The 20,000-nt window shown below is 35.8% G+C and overlaps 2 protein-coding genes across 2 annotated transcripts in view; both read right to left on the reverse strand.

The window, feature by feature from the left end:
- Window positions 1-7,126: 7,126 nt before the first annotated feature.
- Window positions 7,127-10,451, reverse strand: LOC135196864 (GATA zinc finger domain-containing protein 14-like). The gene is made up of 3 exons (XM_064223640.1): window positions 10,378-10,451; window positions 9,212-9,421; window positions 7,127-9,087 (listed from the first exon to the last, which is right to left on the reverse strand). Exons 1-3 carry the CDS (start codon window positions 10,381-10,383, stop codon window positions 7,321-7,323), a joined length of 1,983 nt encoding a protein of 660 aa, XP_064079710.1. The 5' UTR covers window positions 10,384-10,451; the 3' UTR covers window positions 7,127-7,320.
- A 7,951-nt stretch (window positions 10,452-18,402) lies between these two features.
- The window catches only part of LOC135196866 (homeobox protein 2-like), a 2,894-nt gene continuing 1,296 nt past the window's right edge, over window positions 18,403-20,000 (reverse strand). The window contains exons 2-3 of the mRNA XM_064223641.1: window positions 19,940-20,000; window positions 18,403-19,826 (exon numbers count right to left, since the gene is read on the reverse strand). The exon at window positions 19,940-20,000 is cut by the window's right edge and continues 149 nt beyond it. Of these exons, the coding sequence (XP_064079711.1) occupies window positions 18,624-19,826; window positions 19,940-20,000 (1,264 nt within the window). The 3' untranslated portion in view covers window positions 18,403-18,623. The remainder of the gene's footprint in view (window positions 19,827-19,939) is intronic.

The raw sequence follows: 20,000 nt of genomic DNA on the forward strand, positions 1-20,000 counted from the left end.
GGTTTCTTGAAAAGCAGATTTAGTTCTCCAGTATACCCTCTTCTCAGTGGCTGTTTCCGGCTCAGAAATGTGAGTAATGACCACTTGTTTGGAAAAGTACAGATAAGCATGAACACACACTCACGCACACACAAACACAGCAAGGTTGGTTTTCAGAAGAGTGTACTAAGAAATATACAATTCCTTCTCCAGTACCTCCTTCTCGGTAACCGTCTCCAGATAAAAAAAATAATCAGATTAATGAACATTCGTCTAGAAAAAGACAAGCAAACATACATACACACACACACACACACACACACACAGCAAGTGCTGTGTCTATACATCACTGAGGAACCCTCTGTGGTATTAGTTGGCGGTGGGTACTGTATCGTATGACACCCTGCGTTTTTGTGGACCAGTTCCCTGGGAGAATTTTGGTCTTTCGTGATTCTTCTTCTTCGTATAATTTAAGCTCAAGTTACGCCTGTCTTTTCGTTGCTGTTTTCTCAAGAGTACGTGACAGGATGACCTTCAATTCTGGACTCATATACTTTTTTTATTACTGTAATTGTCTAAATCACATCTCGTCAATGCTAAGACGTTTAGGCTATAGTGTTATAGCCTGTAATTGAATAGCTTCTATATATCTTATAGCTAACAGTAATACAGCATAATTCCTAACCCGAACTGAGCTTATAACATTGAATATAAGAAATATATTCAAAAGTTTATAACACTGAATATAAGAAATATATCCAAACGTTTACAACACTAAGTATAAGAAATATATCCAAACGTTTATAACATTAAATTTAAAAAATGTATCCAAACGTTTATAACATTGAATATAAGAAATATATAGAAAAGTTTATAACATTGAATATAAGAAATATATACAAAAGTTTATGACACTGAATATTAGAAATATATCCAAACGTTTATAACACTGAATATAAGAAATATATCCAAAAGTTTATAACATTGAATATAAGAAATATATCCAAAAGTTTATAACACTGAATATGAGAAATTTATCCAAAAGTTTATAACATTGAATATAAGAAATATATCCAGAAGTTTATAGCACTGAATATAAGAAATATTTCCAAGCGTTTATAACATTGAATGTGAGAAATATATCCAAACGTTTATTACACTGAATATAAGAAAATATATCCAAACGTTTATAACATTGAATATAAGAAATATATCCAAAAGTTTATAACATTGAATATAAGAAATATATCCAGAAGTTTGTAACATTGAATATAAGAAATATATCCAAACGTTTATAACATTGAATATAAGAAATATATCCAAAAGTTAATCACGCCTAAAATGGCAGCATAGGGCTCGGTCGTAAAAAAATCTAAAAATATTCTCTACAGTCAAATAAGTTCTTTATTACATATAATTTCCTTTCCTCTCCTGAGATCATTAACTCTTGTCACATACGATTTATTTCGAGGGAGGAACCCTGTTATATAATTGAACAACTTTCTCTCCTTTCTAAAGTACGATTGTTCAAGTTAAAACTCAGAGGCTGAAGCGAGGATGCAATTCATTATATAGCCTAATACTATAGTTTTATTTATTTGTTAATTTATTGGTATATTTTTCCCTTTTCAATAAGTGAGATCCCTTCTTAATACTGTATTTGTCTTCACTTCCTCTCACTTCCTAATGAACATCATATTTCTTGGAAGCTTGGATTTTGAGTCAGTGGCCTCTGTGGTGGGTTTGTTCCATAGTAATAATAATTAATAATAATAATAATAATAATAATAATAATAATAATAATAATAATAATAATAATAATAAATAATAATAAAAAATAATAATAATTAATTAATAATGTCACAATACCATGGGGACACCAGAGTTGAAGAGAAAAAAGAGGGAAAAAATGGATAAGCATCAAGATCTGAAAATAGAAATAAGAAGGATATAGAATATGCCAGTGGAAATCGTACCCATAATCATAGGAGCACTAGGCCACGATCCCAAGATCCCTGAAAAGGATCTAGAAAATACTAGAAGGCTGAAGTAGCTCCAGGACTCATGCAGAAGTGTGATCCTAGAAACGAAACCGCAACACATAGTAAGAAAAAAGTGAATGGACTCCTAAGGACGCAGGATGCAACCCGGAACCCCACACTGTAAATACCACCCAGTCGAATTGGAGAACTGTAATAGAACATAATAATAATAATAATAATAATAATAATAATAATAATAATAATAATAATAATAATAATAATAATCTAACCATTTATGGTGGTCTAAAGTTTGTTTTGGAAGCTGCTGCCTTTCTGAACCTTTTGATGACCCCAAGAACCCCCAGTGAAAGCCCAACATGGTTCCATACCCCCTCTGCTCAAGTCCACATAAGTCCTCTTTGTTGACAATATAACTTACTATACTTAGTTTAATACATACTTTAGGTATGTATAAGCTAGGAGTAGAACATAGGCAAGGAAAATCAAACCATTTTATAGTTATCTATTTACAAAATGTACCCATGTATACATGGAAGCATTAAAATCAAATATATACAAGCATCCAGAGATCTAGTCCCATACCCCCAGCATGTGGTTTCCCATACCCCAAGGGTATGGATACCCCCAAGGGTAAGGATACCCCCAATTAAGAACCCGCGTTTTAGGGCATCTGTCCCCAGGTACATTTGCTCTGTCAAAATCTACACTACCCTTCGTGTCAGTTTTGAATATTTTCGTGCCATATGACCCTCGGTGCCATCTCGGGGAAGCAATTTTTATTAGAGAGAATTGTCAGTGTCATTTTGATCTTAGTTTTGAGGCCTTCAATTTTTGTTAAAGCTTCAGGATAATAATTTCACTTTTGCTTTCTCTCAGGGAAAAGGACCTCTGTGACGGGTGAAAGCCTTTGTCTTATTTTGTAACCTTTAACCCCTCGTCAATATAATATAATATATATATATATATATATATATATATATGATATATATATATATATATATATATATATATATGTATATATATATATATATATATATATATATATATATGTATATATATATATATATATTTAAAAACTTAGTTTCAAATATAGTTCACTCCATAGCATTTTTGTTTTAACTTGACAAAGCTAGAAGTGGCTAGCAAAAAGCTTACTTTCTATATATATATATATATATATATATATATATATATATATATATATATATATATATATATATATTATATATATAAATAAAGGTTTTTGCCACGAAAGGCAAAAAATGAAAGTAACTCGGCTAATCTCGGTTTTTCATTTTTTCCTTTCGTGGCAAAAACCTTTTATTTATACATAGCATCACGTTTTATATACTTTGTGATCAAGTTATTCATATATATATATATATATATATATATATATAAATTATATATATAATATATGTATATATATATATATATATATATATATATTATATATATATATATAATTATATGTTATAATTAATATTCTAATAAAAGGAGCCCATAAAAACACCAAATAGAGAAAAAGTACTATATTTCAGAGGACTGCTGTCTCCCTCTTCAGGTAGAATGAATGAGAAAAGTTCACAGAAAGGTGGTATTTATACCAAAGAGGTCCATCCACAAACCAAGCCATTTTTAAGTCACCCCCCGCCCCTGATAATCTTCCTCTAATCTTCTTAAGGGTTGTTGAATGAAGACGTTGTCGATCGTGTCCGAAAATCCATCCTCCTTTTTGAGATGTTCATTACCTGCCTCTCTTTTATTAAGGCCGATTTCCATCATTTTGACTCTTGTACCGGCAGTTGCTGCTATAAATTTACACGTGACAATTCCAGTTTATTCTATGGTTATGTTTCATTTATATGGTTGAAAAATAAAAGCCGAGTTCTTGTTTTTCCATACCTAACTGACCGTTTGTGTGTATTAATCTCTGGGGAAGGGATTTACCTGTAAATCCGATGTAAGATTGGTCACAGTTTCCTGGCATGGATTTCGTATACCCAGAGTCCTTTGGGGAGATGTTCTTTTGTTTGGACGTTAATCAGGGATTTGGCTAAGGTGTTTGGGTAAGTAAATACAAAAGGGTTCGATTTTCCGAGGGGGTTGGTTTATTCTCTTAATCGTGTCCAGGTGGGGAATTTATTATTTTTATTGTTGGGCGGTGTATCTCTGGTCTTGTCTTTTAGGTGGGGTCGGGTAGAAAAAAATTTAAACGTTAGCTTTGTGAATTGCTTTCTCAATTATATTTAGGTCAGGATATTTTAAAGACGAAAAGTTGCTTGCGAATTAGTTCAAATTCTTTTTCCAGGAAAATATTCTGGGAACAAATTCGTTCCAAGGCTCTTAAGAAACAAGTTACTAGCTACACCTATTTTTGATAGAAATGTCAATGATAGCTAAAGTAGTGAAATGTATGAAAGTGAGAACGTGGTTTTCTGTATATGGGGTAAATTTTGTTATTCTGTCGTTATCTCTGATTTATTAAAACATCAAGAAAAGGAATTTTGTTGTCTGTTTCCCACTTCAACTTTAAATTTGATGCTGGGCACTAATGTGTTTAATTTCGAGAGGAACTTCATTTGAAATTGCCCCACCACCTATTATCCCAAAAATAAAAAGTTAGGATATCATCCACGTATCTCATCCACAGCATGTTTTTGGGTTTTATTGCATTTATTACTGTAGTTTCAAAGTATTCCATGTACAGATTGGCTTAGAACAGGACTTAAAGGACTACCCATACTACACCGAATTTTTGCTTGTAGAATGATTCCCCGAATGAAAATACGTTATTAGATGCACATAATTCAACTAGCTTTATATTTTGTCAAGCGCCAATGGGAAATGATCTGAAATAGGGGATAATTTTACCCTTAAAAAACTGAAGAACGTCCTGTACTGGTACTTTAGTGAACAAGGAATCTACATCAAGGCTTAAAAAATTAAAAAGTTTTATGTTGTGAAGTGGTATATGTGCTTCTCTGAATTTGTGACAAAAAATCTTCGAATGTTTTAATGTGACTGGGAGAAAAAAGTGCCTAAAAAAGGGGAAAGGAGGCCAGCTAACCATTTAGAAATTTTGTAATTGAAAGCACCGGCACATGAAAACGATGGGTCTGAATGGAAGAGTTGTCTTTTGTGAGTTTTGGGAAGGCCATAAAAATAGGGTAATTTTAGGATTAATTACTTTAAATTTTCTCTAAATAAAGTTCAATACTCTTTTTGTCTTTGCCAATTAATCTTACTTTCCGAAAAAAATTCTGTCGGAACGTTTTGGAGGGGATTTTTCGTCAGTTTTTCGTATGTGTTTGTGTTCGCTAAGGAGCTGGTTGATTTGTCAAGGTAGAAGTCTTTTGTCCATTATTACGATTTTGCCGTCTTTGTCGGATCTACTTATTATAACATCTAACTTTTTTAGCGAGTGGATGGCTATCATGAATCTGCGGGGAACAGGATATTTCTTATGTAAGTCAGTTAAAAGCATTTAGTAACACTCCTTTTAAACATATCTCTTCACGGTTGTAGTTTTGTCAGATATGAATTTATCAAAAGCCCACTATGAAGTCTAGGTTGTTTTTGCGGTCTGGCATAAGGGGCAAAGGATAAGCCTAAATTTAAAACTAAATGTTGATTTACAGTAAGGGGGGTGTTGGATAAGTTTTAAAAAAACTTTGTCTTGTTGCTCAAGATTATTCCATGCACTATTGTCTATTAGGTTATTTTAACTTGCGTAGAAGTCTGTTGGAATGAGTCACGCTATTATAGGCAGCAATGTCGGAACAGAATGAAATCAGATACCTGTATATGTGGTCCGTAGTGACCAAACACCTTAGCCAAATCCCTGCATTAACGTTCCAACAAAAAGACATCTCCAAAGGACTCTGGGGTATACGAAAATCCCATGCCAGGACTGTGACCAATCTTACATCGGATTACAGGTAAATCCCTTCCCCAGAGATTAATACAACACAAACGGTCAGTTAGGTATGGACAACAGAACTCGGCTATTTTCAACCATATAAATGAACATAACCATAGAATAAACTGGAATTTGTCACGTGTAATTTATAGCAGCAACTGCGGTACAAAGAGTCAAATGATGGAATCGGCCTTAATAAAAGAGAGGCAGGTAATGAACATCTCAAAAGGAGGATGGATTTCGGACACGATCGACAACGTCTTCATTCAACCAACCCTTAAGAAGATTAGAGGAAGATTATCAGCGGGGGTGACTTAAAATGGCTTGTTTTGTGGATGGACCTCTTTGGTATAAATACCACCTTTTCTGTGAACTTTTCTCATTCATCTACCTGAAGAGGGAGACAGCAGTCTCTGAAATATAGTACTTTCTCTATTTTGGTGTTTTTATGGGCTCCTTTTATTAGATGGAACTCTGTTGTTACAGAACATTTTTACCAGTCATATATATATATATATAATATATATATATATATACTATATATATATATATATATACATATATATATATATATATATATATATATATATATATATATATATATAATCATTTTAATCATAATGTTCATTTTACCTATTAAGCGTCTTTGGTTATGTATGACAATACCTGACAAGTTTACTGCTGTCCTTGCTTTATCTTTTACGACATTTACAGGTTTTCATGTGAACTAATAGTGGTATATTTTATGGGGGGTGTTGGGGGGTGGGGGCGGGGGACGGTGCTCCCGGGCCCTGGGACCATGAAAAAATAAGCAGACTGTAAGATGTAACTGTGAGGTCATTCAGCAGGCAGTGTGGTTGCTCGTCATTAACATTTTAAAAACTTTCAATGGGGAATTTGGGGGGGAAAATTCACGAAGTGATGTTTACGTAAAATTATTCAATAAAACTCTTTCTTGCTTATTTCACTGGTGCCTTTATTACAACACTGTAAGACCTGTTGGAAGGTCTCTGGAAACAAGATATTTCCACAACATAAGATGTTACATGTGTTATCAGATGAAGACATTATCACAGATATTTCTTTAGTTTATTAGCACATTTTTCATGTATTAATGAGATGATAATGCTATGCGAAATCATAATTTTGAAAGACATATCTCATAAATCTTCCATTGAGAAAAATGCTATCTTGATGTGGTTCTAATTTGACATGACTAAGTATCAGGTCACACTCAACCAAGCATTCACAAATCAGGTCATATTTCTATAACTTTTTTTGTGCAAGGTGGTCAGACCATTCATAAACCAAATGGAATATTTCTAACTATTCTGTAAACTAAAGTTCGGCAATTTTACAGCCCAGTCCAATAAGTTCTCTTTTCTTGTAGTGCCAAAGTTCGTAAGAGTTGCCAACTTAAGATCTCCCAGCCAGTACGACGCTGACGGGAGAGTAAGTCCTTTCATATTGGTTCTGGTTCTGGGACACTACTGAAGAGTACTGCTGGCCCTGACGAAGGTTTTGTTGCTGGCTGGAACGCTGTTGGTAGTTCTGAGAGAACTGGGAACTCTTCTGTCTCTGGGTGTTGCTTGATCTCTGATACTGAATGTTTTGGCTGTACTGAGACTGCAACCTCTGTTGGTGCTGATTCTCCCGGGTGGGGTAAACCCTCTGGTATTGGTTCTCATCGTTCGAGAAACTCTGTGACCTCTGGACTTGGTTCCTGAACTCGGCTGATCCGTAGCGTTGGTTTTCGTTTTGGCTTTGGCTATTTTGGTTGTATTGGTTCAGTCTGTTTTGGTTATTGGTGTTTTCACTGTATCTTGTGGACTGTTGCTGTTGCCTCTGATTGATTGAGTTCTCCTGGTTATACTGATGTCCACCGGTCCTCTGGTCCCTGTCGAACTGGTGACGGTCATTCATGTTATCCTGAATCTGGTTTTGACGGTTGAGACCATAACGACTTCCGTCTTGCCTCTGTTCGTACTGATAATTATTGATATTTCCGTAACGGTTCACATTCTGTTCATTGCTGTCGAAGTTCCTGGAATACAGATTGTTCCTTTCGCTGTTCAGCTGTTCATTGTTGAAGAGGTGGTTTCTGTTCTCTCCGTAGCGCTGCTGGTTGAGGTCGGAGCTCTTGAGGATGACTCCAGATCCTGGAACCCGACTGAGCTGGAAGTTGTCTCTGTTCTCAGTCCGTGACTCTTGTCTGTAGTTCTGCTGATCCTGGAACTGACTCAGTCTCGTCTGCTCAGTCTGGACTCGGTTTTCGTTCTGATAGTTCTGCTGGCGTTGCTGCTGAAGGTTCTGGAATTGGTTCCTGTTTTCCCTCTGGTTCTGAAACTGGGTCTGGAATTCGTTTCTGTTTTCCCTCTGGTTCTGGAATTGGTTCTGGAATTGATTTCTGTTTTCCCTCTGGTTCTGGAATTGGGTCTGGAATTCGTTTCTGTTTTCCTTCTGGTTCTGGAATTGGTTCCTGTTTTCCCTCTGGATCTGGAACTGGTTCTGGAACTCATTCCTGTTTCCCCTCTGGTTCTGGAACTGTGTTTGGAGTTCATTCCTGTTTTCCCTTTGGCTCTGGATCTGGTTCTGGAATTGATTCCTGTTTTCCCTTTGGTTCTGGAACTGGTTTTGGAATTCATTCTTATTCTGTCTCTGGTTCTGGAATTGGTTCTGGAACTCATTCCTGTCCTCTCTCTGGTTCTGGAATTGGGTCTGGAGTTCATTCCTGTTGTTTCTTTGAGTCTGGAAATCACGACGGTCATTCGACTGATACTGATTCCTCTGGCTCTGGAACTGGACGTACTGGTCGTCTCTGCGGCCATTTTGGATGTCGATATTCTGTTGTCTCTGGTTCGAGCTGGACTGCTGATAATTCTGCTGATTTCTGTTCAGTCTCTGGTATTGCTGCTGCTGCTGTTGGTTTCTGCTGCTCTGTTGGCTCTGGTACTGGCTGTACTGCTCGCGCTGATTCTGGATGGCGTTTGTCTCCTCCTTCCTGACGGTGGCCTGGAATCCAGTTCCAGGAGCGACCTGGTAGTCGACGGTGCGACGAACGCCATCTGGGTCCATGACCGAGTACTGGCCGACGACAACGTCACCTCGACGCTCCTCCCTGGCGGACTTCAGGTCACCCGTCGACTCGGCGTCGACAGCGTAGGCCCATGTGTAGCGGGGGTTCTATTTGGGGAGAGGAAATAGTCGTTAGTTTATAGAATACTGGAAGAGTAATCAGCTTCAATCGAGCACCTATCTCTTCTCCCTTTGATATCAGAGAAACATCAAAGGTCTCCACTCTACTCACAGGATCATTGTAGGCAGTCTGATCGAGGGTGTACTGCCTGGCCTGCTCTTGGGATCGCTGCTTGAAGTCCTCTGAGAAGACGTCGTGGTTTTCGTAGAGTTGTCTGGAGGGGGTCAGACCCTGCTCCACCTCGACCCCCCTGGAATCCAGGATGTAGGACCCGTCATCAGAGAAGGCCACGCCCACAAAGACCACAGCTATTAAGATAATCTGAAATATTAAAAAAATTGATGGAGAGGTTAGTGGAATCCCATTTTCTATGGCTTAAGCATTCGATTTGGCATGAATTTTAATGTTTAATGTTTTTTTATATTTTTTTTTATATAACGAGTTGCAGGTTTGCTTGAGTTTTCTTGTTAAGTAGCGAACTCATTTTATTGAATAAGTTTGTCAAATCACCATAGCTGTTTATCATTTTCACCGATTTTTGAAGCACTCTATATATATATCTAAGCAATACAGTTATTGTTTGTATTTAAAACTAAATATAAACACTGACTACAATTCAAACTTTTAATGTGGAAGATTCCAAAGTGAGTTCAAAGAATGCAAAGTCCTGTGAACTGATAATCCTGGATCTAAATTTATTCTAAAACCTACAAGAGTCACAAACCATGACAGAAGATAGAAACGAGACAGATAAAACCAAACGAAGTTGGGGACGATAATAATAAAGATATGTACGTTTACAATGAAAGATCATCGCCACAATTAAATGAATCCGATGGGAAAGTTCAAAATGAAACGACAGAGTGCCAAGCACTCTCGTGTATTTTTAAACACATCTTCGGGACGCAAAGATGTGTTAAAAATACGCGAAAGTACTTGGGCACTCTGTCGTTCCAGCTGTTTATAGTTCCTCTAGCTTCTGAAGCAGTGTTACCAGACAATCGCATCATTGTGGCTCCATACTAGATCGGTCTGTAGAGTGGAACGGGTTATGGGAACAGTGTTCGCTCGTCGACGTTCAGTGCTCGCTAGTATGGACTGGGCTTTATAAACAAAATCACGTGCCTACTTTTTGCGATTTATTATTATTATTACCATGGGGAGAGATTATCTGAGAAGATCCTGAAATGGGAAAGTAAATCTGATTTATTATTATTATTGTCATAAGGAGAGATTATCTGAGATCCTGAAATGGGCGGCTAAACCTTAGGCCTTACCTTCATCGTTCCAAGAGGCGAGAAGAGACGAATGACCACAGACCGCCAATGACTGAAGGCAGCTCGTCAGTGACGATGACACTCGCCTGCCTAGAGCTTTATATAGCAACCCCATAGCCTACCATAAGGTCCCGAACTGGATTGAATAAACTGGATTCCATTCTCAGTCTTCCTGCTCCGTTTCTTTTGTGACTCATACGAGTGTTGTTTATTCTTTACGACGCTAGTGTTTGTTTCTTATGGTGGATGTTTGAGATTCTGAAAGAGGAATACCTGATAAGTCAAGAGAAGGAGGTTATGACAGATAGGTGGCATCTTTGCTCTGAAGGAAAGGGTCGGAAGTCCAGAATCCACACTCACAGTTCCAACACGAGTGCTAACTCACAAATGAAGATTTCAAATATTAATAAACAATAAAAAACTAGATTAACTCTACCAGTGGGTGTCCGTCACCTCAATATCTGCTAGACTCTAATGTCTATGAAGTGCTTTTATCGAAGTGGCCAACCTATCTGGCACTACGTTTAGTAACAACAATAAAAAGTGACACCAGAGTAAATCCATTTGTCTATGGAGAATTATAATATCTTGTAGGTAATACTATGGGTTTAGTTATATAGTTATTGATCGTGGTTAATTTTAGACGTCAACTCTGAGCATGGCTGTATGTATGTAGGTATTGTTTACACAAACCTCATTATCAGTATAATTCCCAGAGTTCCTGTGTATTAAAATGATTATTTTTCTTTTTGCTGGGTGGGGGGGGGGAACTCTATCACGTGAGTATATACAATGTACCAAGGAGTCCACAATAATAAAAGTCAAGAGTTCGTGCATAATTCATAAACATTTATAAAAACTTTCACTCCCTTCCCTGAAGATGAACCCAGGGAGGGGTTCGAAAGCTTCTATAAAGTGCTTATAAATTATACACGAACTTTTAACATTTTTATTATTGTGGATCCCTTAGAACATGATTCTTCTTCTTATTATTATCATCATTATTATTGTTGTATGGTACACAAATACTTGGTACAGAGTATTACTATCTTGTCATATTTAGTGAATGATTATTCTTATTATTATCATCATCATTATTTATGTTGTATGATAGACAAGTACTTGGTAGAGAGTTTTACTATCTTAATATCTAAGTTAGGTTACAGTTTTGTGAAGGAACCCGATTTCTCTGAATAGAATTTGTTACAGTTTCCGAAATGTGAATCTGCTGAAGGAGAGAATGATTTAACATTCCAGGTATTCCTTATTGTTAGGAATCTGGAACTCAGCTATTCCTAGTCGCATTTGCACCCAACTTCTTAACCTCGAGGAACAAAGTAAATGAATAAAAAAATGGAAGAAATAAGCAAAAAAAAGTTTTTGTTAATTACCAAGAAAATTAAAATGATTTTTTTTCACCTTATATCTTTGAGTAATCCTATAAAAATCGACGCAAAAAGTAAACAATTAATGTTTACCAAGAACAATTAAATGAAGAATCCATTCGTTATTTACTTTTTAGTTGTTAGTTTTCTTAATTTTTCTCTCTCACTGTATTTTTTAGTTTCCCTGATTTTTCTCACATTGTATTTTTTTTAGTTCCCCTGATTTTTCTCTCTCCCTTCCATTACAGACTCTGAACGCCCCAGTTCCAATTCCACAACCTATTGGAAAGTGAAACTGACGGCGAGGAAGAATGATGTATTGGAACCAGTTGGAATCTGACACCCAAAAGCATGTTTTTCTTTATCCAGGGAACGACTGCTCCGGTGAGAGTCCCTATGGAAGAGGTCTCTGTCCTCGACTGCGATCGGTTGGGAGCCAGTGAGGGGTCCGTTTACAAAGCTTAGTCTATTAATGCATTGCTGTTAGTATGTATGTGTATGTATACACACACACACATGCACACACACACACACACACACACACACATATATATATATATACATATGCATATATATATATATATATATAACATCGAGTTACAAATGTCCGTTTAATATATCTCCTTCGCTCTACCTCCGAATTAATATATTGTCATATATGTTCACCGAAGGGGAATTTCTTTAGTCGATAGAAATTTTTCGTCGGCTACATTTGTAGCTCGATTTATGTATATGAATCACGGTAATGCGATATGACTCATATATATATATATATATATATATATATATATATATATATATATATATATATATATGTATATATGTATATATATATATATATATATATATATATATATATATATATATATATATATATATATATATATTGACAGCCGAGCGGTACAAGGACCCATCACTGAAGTCGGGGGGGGGGGGGGGGGGGGTTGTTGAGGTAAGTGTTGCCTGTGGTTCGAATCCACGACTTGTCAATCATAATTCTCTATCAATATCATTTTATTTTGTCGTGGCAGAACTTATTAGATATCAAAGCACTTATCAATCATAATTCCCTGTCAGTATTATCTTACTTCGTCGAGGTAGAGCTAACTAGATATCAAACCACATTCGTTGTTTATTCTTTGTGAATATAAGAAAAAATGTCATGGTGATGTAGTAAAGAATGAAAAAAGAAAGAATATATATATATATATATTTTCAGGTCAGGTCTCTGGGAGACCTTCACCCAAGGCTGACCATAGAAGGCCACAGGATTAACACGTTCCGCCCACTTGATTTAACTAGAGCGAGTTGACAAACGTGTAGTCGTGATTAGTGTAATATAATTCTCCTGAGAAAGATGTGGTTTCTTTATAGTAAGGGCTATATATGACATTTATTCAAAAGAATTCGTAAGATAGATGATATAGACGTAACATTTCTTTTAGTGTCTGAAAAAAACCATATGGTTTTTCTCTAAATGATATTCCTGACATTAAAAAAAATGCTACGTCTATATCATATAGAGAAAAAAATATGGTTTTTTCTCTAAATGATATAGACGTAGCATTTCTTTTTATTGTCTGAGGAATATCATTTAAAGAGAGAGAAAAAATATATTCTTTTCTCTAAATGACATTACTTGGACATTAAAAGAAATGCTACGTCTATATCATTTAGAGACAAAAGAATATGTTTTTTTTTTCTAATGTCTGAGGAGTGTCATTTAGAAAAAAAATATGGTGTCTTTATAGAGATGTTTATTTTGAATATTTATTAAAGAGAATTCTAAAGGTGTGTAATGTAGACGTTAACTTTTTTCAATATCTCAGGAATATCACTTAGAGAAAAATTATGTTTTTTTAATAGAAATGTTTATTTTGTATATTTATTAAAATGAATTCCAAAGTTATGTAATAGAGATATAAACTCTTTTTTTTAATGTCTCAGGAATGTCATTTAGAGAAAAATGGTTTCCTTATACAAATGTTTATTTTTAATATTTATTAAAAATAATTTGATGGGTAAATAATATATTTAAACTTGAGGAATAACTTTAGGAAATAGATGGTTAGACGTAACCTTCAATACTAATGAAGGTTACGTATATGAAAATATATCAATTCCAAGGAGGAATTGATATATGAGGAATGCGATTTGAAATAAATGATTGACAAATTCTTTGGACAATTATTTATTAATTCTAGTTATTTCACCGAAATAGCTGAGGCTCTGAAGGACGCAGTTCTTTTATATTTTCTAGGGAGTTCTCATCTTTTTAAGGTAAGTAATTTTAATGACAATTATTCATATCTTCTCTGTGGACTTTATGGGGGCCATTTCGTTACAACGAGTACTTCTAACTCTTCATTATGCCTTTTTTGTTATTCGTAAACACTTCATTATCCCTTTCGTGCTATTCGTGATAAAATATAGGTAGTCATTTATAATAACATTTTGAGTTTTCTGAAAAGAAAACTATTGCGCTGGCTTTGTCTGTCATGTGTGTCTGCACTTTTTTACTGTCCATACTTTTTCTGTCCGCCCTCAGATCCGAGGCTAGAGGGCTGCAAATTGGTGTGCTGATCATCCACCCTGCAGTCATCAATTATACCAAATTGCAGCCCTCTAGCCCCAATAGTTGTTATTTCATTTAAAGTTAAAGTTAGCAATAATCGTATGTCTGGCAACGATATAGGTCAGGCCACCACTGGTCTGTGGTTATGGTTTCATACAGCATTATACCGAGACCACCGAACGATAGTTCTATTTACATTAACATATGTTGGTAAATGGATCGTAATATCTTCTGAGCTACATATTTAAGTAAACTTTGTTTATATATGGAAATTTTTTTCTTCTGTTATTTCTTGAGTCTCCTTTAGTTGGACGAGAACGAAATCAGGACGGACAGGTGACGTTTTGCCCGGAATACGGCCACAGAGAGGCTATAAGTTTATATCGATTCTGACCTTACAAATCACCGTCGAACTCGGTGTTTTCGTAATTAGAATCGATATAAAACCCCCTCTACCATGTTAGCCAATTCGAACGTTTGACCCACGTAGCCTTGTTATGAATAATTATCACATCACCGTGATTCGTATAAATCATTCGAGCTACAAATGTCCTTTAATATCTAATTTGCTCTACCTCGGAATTGATATATTTTCATAAATGTACCGAAGGGGAATTTTTAGTTGATAATAATTTCGTCCCCTCATGGGATCGAACCACTGTCCATTCGACGAGGACGAAATCAGGACGGGCAGTGATGTGATAATTATTCATAATAAGGCTACGTGGGTCAAACGTTCGAATTGGCTAACATGGTAGAGGGAGTTTTATATCGATTCTAATTACGAAAACACCGAGTTCGACGGTGATATAAACTTATAGCCTCTCTGTTGGCCGATTTGACAACGTCACTGTCCATCCTGATTTTGTTCTCGTCCACTGGACAGTGGTTCGATCCCATGAGGGGACGAAATTATTACTACTATATATATATAGAAATTATGATCTATATATAATATATATGTATATATATATATTTGTATATGTATATGTATATATATATATATATATATATATATATATATATATCTATATATATATATATAATGTTACGAAGTGCCAAGTATCTGGTTACTACACTTACCATTCATTTATTGTTACCTCACAAAAGCCAGACACCTGAACTCTCATCACAGGTATTAAACGACTGAATACTCTAAAGGCAACAGTGATCCCTTAACAACTTACCAGTATTGCAGAAAATCAGACTAAGTTCATCAAAACAGGTGTGAGGTAATCTTGTAAGTAATTAAATTAATCAAAGGGCATCACTCTATCAACAACTTTAAAAGTCTAAGTATTTCCCTGATTTCAGAAGTCTAAGTACTTCCCTGGTTCTAAGTCACTTCAATTAAATTGAAGGAAAGCAAATCAATTACCACTCTAGGTTTCTACCTAACATAAATATAATCAAATGCAAATATACTGGTTAGAATAAAAACACTTATAAAATTTTTAAATACAAAAGTTTATTATGAAACTCAAAATTTATAAGTGAAATTCACAATATCAGGGAAAATTACTGTTACTTGAAAATAAAGTAAAGTTTGATTAATTCTTGAATCAATTAAGTAAAATTAAATCAAAATTAATTTACCACAAAATTCGAGAAAATTAATTCAATTGAAATTCAAAAGTGTTAGGCAATAATTGAAAATTTGAAATTAATTCACAAGTGCTAAACAATAATAAAACTTGAAAAGAATTCTAAGTAAATGCAAATTAATTCACAAGTGTTAAATTCAATTAAATGTGCAACGATTAAGCAATGAAAATAACTAAGTCAATTAAATTGTGAATGCAAATGAAAATATAAAATAAAAAGGCACACTTCAATAAGAAAATGAACAAGTGCACAAAATGAAACAAACACAAAACACAAAAATTTGCAATGTGTAAAAGTGCAAACCTTTTCACTCAAAACATTTTAACCATCAGTTTTTACCAAACCTTCGTAACCATCTGTTATTAGTTACTAGTTAACCACTGTTCCTATCAGTTATTAGTTTCTTACCAAACCATCATAACCATTAGATATTAGTTGCAACTAATAAAAATATAACACACTTTACCTTTTTGGTATACCAATTTCTTTCTTTGCTTCAGGCTTGTATTACTTTACCAAAAACCAGGCACCGTTACGAAACAATGTTTGTTCAGATTCCACAAAAACATTATTTAACACTAAATAAACTCTAAAAAATATCAAATATGAAATTCTCAAGTTACAAGTGACCAATTTACGTTAAGTTAATATAATCTCAAGTATGTTGAGGGAGAGAGAGAGAGAGAGAGAGAGAGAGAGAAAAAAAGAGAGATCTGAATGCCTCACGGTTCTAAGATATAATGAATCTCTCTTCCTTACGAAAGCTGGACAGAGGATATGACACAAAACGTGTTTGGCACAATAATTCTTCTAGAAGCTTCGAAATCTTATGCAACTTAACATGCACATGGGACTCGGCAAAGACATACACATATGAGTCCAGTCTGCTCAACAGACACGTACCCGATCGAAATGGAGCCTGAGCGATAATTAAGACTGACATATTTTAATAACAATGCGAAGACTCGATTCGATCACTTATCAAACGTGTTGACAGATTAGGAAAGCAAACGGATCTCGGAGACCCTCTAATCTCACAGTGTTGACATAATAGGAAACAATCGTAGTTTCGAATGGACAAAGAAAATCTCTCTCTTTTTACATTCTACGTTATATATATATATATTCTTTTACAATATGTAATGGGAAATCTGAACACACATTTAAAACATCCTATCTCCAAGCTATCTAGGAATTTGAAAAAATGTTGCACAATTCTACATAACATTTTATACAATCACAGAGGAGATATATGCATTTCGAAATAGCAATATATATTCATTTGTTTTTTCACACTAGAGATTTTATTCGTCTGAAGTATCTACATTATGGCTAAGTGGTTTTAGTGTAATTATCCTAAATATGTTCATAAAATCTCTGTTTTGTTTCTCTTGTGTTTGTACATGTAAGCAAAACCTATGAGGTAGTGAAATATGAAGTTCCGATCCCGTAGACTTAAACAATCACCTTGCGTAACTGAAATACGGAAAAACCCTCAATGAGTAAGTGAAAAATATGGTGAAATGTCCGTAGACTTTATGGTAATGTGTTCGCATTTCCCTTGCCGCAATTAAGTTAAATGTGGTGTGCGATTACCGTAGACTTTATGATAATTTGTCATTGTTTTCTAGCGACTATCTGCGGCTTGCCATGACTCTTACTTATATTTTCTATTTCACTTGCTAATAGATAACTTAGGGTTTAAAGGAGTTTCACATGTCTAATAAAGTATTTATTTCCTTAATAACCTTTGATTCCTTTTTACCATAGGGCCACCTCAATCTTGAGCAATGACACCGAGGAATCTCTCAACATTTTAGAAGCTGTTGAAGAAGCAACAACGAAGAAACCAATGAAGATTAATCCAAGTGATTAAATAAAAGACAAACCTTTTAACTATACTCGTTTTTTTTCATCTGTCCATCCGCCTGTGGTGTTTTTGCATGGTAACACTGCGTCCCGGGCTTTAAATAGTTACGCTATGTGTAAGTTTTAGGTAAATAAAAGGATATCAGGGTGTATATTTGCAACTGAAATGTGTTTTAATAATTTACTGTATGCGAATTACACCGTTAATATTCGAAATGGGATATTGTTATTATTGTTGAATGTTAGCTGAATATGACTATCTAAAGCCCCGGACGCAGTGTTACCATACACAAACACCACAGGCGGCTGGACAGATGGAAAAAAACCGAGTAAAGTAGCACACCACTCCTGCAAGCCGGCCAAAAGAAGACATGTCCTTGCTTAATAACCCTCTTGGCAAATAACTTGGAAACTTTTGATGAGCTACAAAAATCCTCTGTACAACTTCTGAGAATCTTTTTCAAGCAAGTGGTAGTCAGGAGTAGGTAAAATAGTGGCACCTTTAGCGAAACCATACGTTTTTCACAAACATATATATTGAAATCTAGGTGAAGGAGAAAACAAAGTTTGGTGGTATTTCAAGTAGTTTGCCTTTATTATAAAAATACGTCATGCAGAAAATACTTTGTATGACAAATGAAAATTAAGACAGTTATCAACATAAGAAGCCAAAATATATTATTGATAACTATCTATAGTTACATTTTAAACATATTCTTCTTTATTTGTTTTTAATTCTCAGGTGACATACGTCAGCGAGTTTGGAAGGGCCAATGTTTTCATTCCAGTGCCGAGTAAATTAACCAGTGCTCTCAAGCGAGAACCACACTGATGGGAGCGTAGTTCTGGCTGTACCTGTTCTGATTCTGGAAGTTCTGGCGAGAATAGAACTGGGAGTTCTGTCTTGAGTTCTGCTGGGTCAGGCTTCTCTGCTGGTTCTGTGAGAACCGGGAACCCTGGTACTGACCTTCTCTGTTGTACTGTGACCTCTGGAACTGACTGCCTTGTTGGTACTGTGACCTCTGGTAGTAGTCAGGGTTGTTGTTGTAGTCTGAATCTCTGTTCCAGTTATTGTTGTTGTTATTGTACTGTTGCCTCTGGTTGTTCCTCTGCTGGGTTCTGTAATACTGGTTTTCATTCTGGTTTCGGTTGTATTGGTTGTTTCTATTCTGGTTGTTCAGGTTGTATCTGCTGTTCTGTTCCTGAGAGTTGTAATTGTTGTTGCCATACCTATCTGTGGTGTAGTGTGATGAGTCTCTGTTGTACTGGTTGTAGTTGTTAGCTCGCTGGAGTTGGGTTTGCTGGTTGTTATTGTAATTGGTGTTGTACTGGTTATAATTCTGTCTGTTTGTGTTTCCATAACGTTGAGCAAATGACTGGAAGTTGTTTGAATCCCTAGAATACAAACTCCTTTGGGAATTGTACTGATCGTTGTTGAAGTAATTCCTGTTGGATCCATAACGTTGACTGGAATAGTCATTCCTATCATTGTTCCTGAACTGGAGATCATTTCTGTTCTGATTCTGGGAATTTTGTCTGTAGTACTGTTGGTTCTGGAAGTTGTCCCTATTAGACTGTTGGTCCTGGAAGTAATTTCTGTTTGACTGCTGGCTCTGGAAACGTTCACCATTTTCATATCTGTATTGCTGGTTCTGGAACTGATTTTGGTAATCATTCCTGTTGTTCCTCTGATTCAGGGAGAGAGATTCCTGGTTTTGATTCCTGTAGGATTGTTGATTCTGGTTGTACCGCTGCCTTTGGTACTGGGAATACTGATTCTGTTGGCTGTATGTGGAGACTGGACTGCTGGAAACGCCATCAGCCCTCTCCTTGGTGACCTTGGCTTGGAATCCAGTGCCTGGAGCGACCGAGTAGTCGACTGTGCGCAGAGTGCCATCAGGGTCCATGACAGAATACTGACCCACAACGACGTCCCCTCGACGCTCCTCTCTGGCAGACTTCATGTCCCCGGTTGATTTGGCGTCGACGGCATAAGCCCAGGTGTACTCGGGGTTCTGGAAGGTATTGGCAATTAGTGTACGTAGTCCATATAGAAGCCTTTGAATTATCTAGTCAAATATTCACAGAAATGGGACTTACACGAGCGTAGTTAGTTTCGAAAACTCACAGGGTCGTTGTAGACAGTCTGGTCCAAGCTGTACTCCCTGGCCATCTCCTGAGATCGTCGC

Source organism: Macrobrachium nipponense, chromosome 18 (assembly GCF_015104395.2).
Source record: "Macrobrachium nipponense isolate FS-2020 chromosome 18, ASM1510439v2, whole genome shotgun sequence".
Classification (NCBI taxonomy): domain Eukaryota; kingdom Metazoa; phylum Arthropoda; class Malacostraca; order Decapoda; family Palaemonidae; genus Macrobrachium; species Macrobrachium nipponense.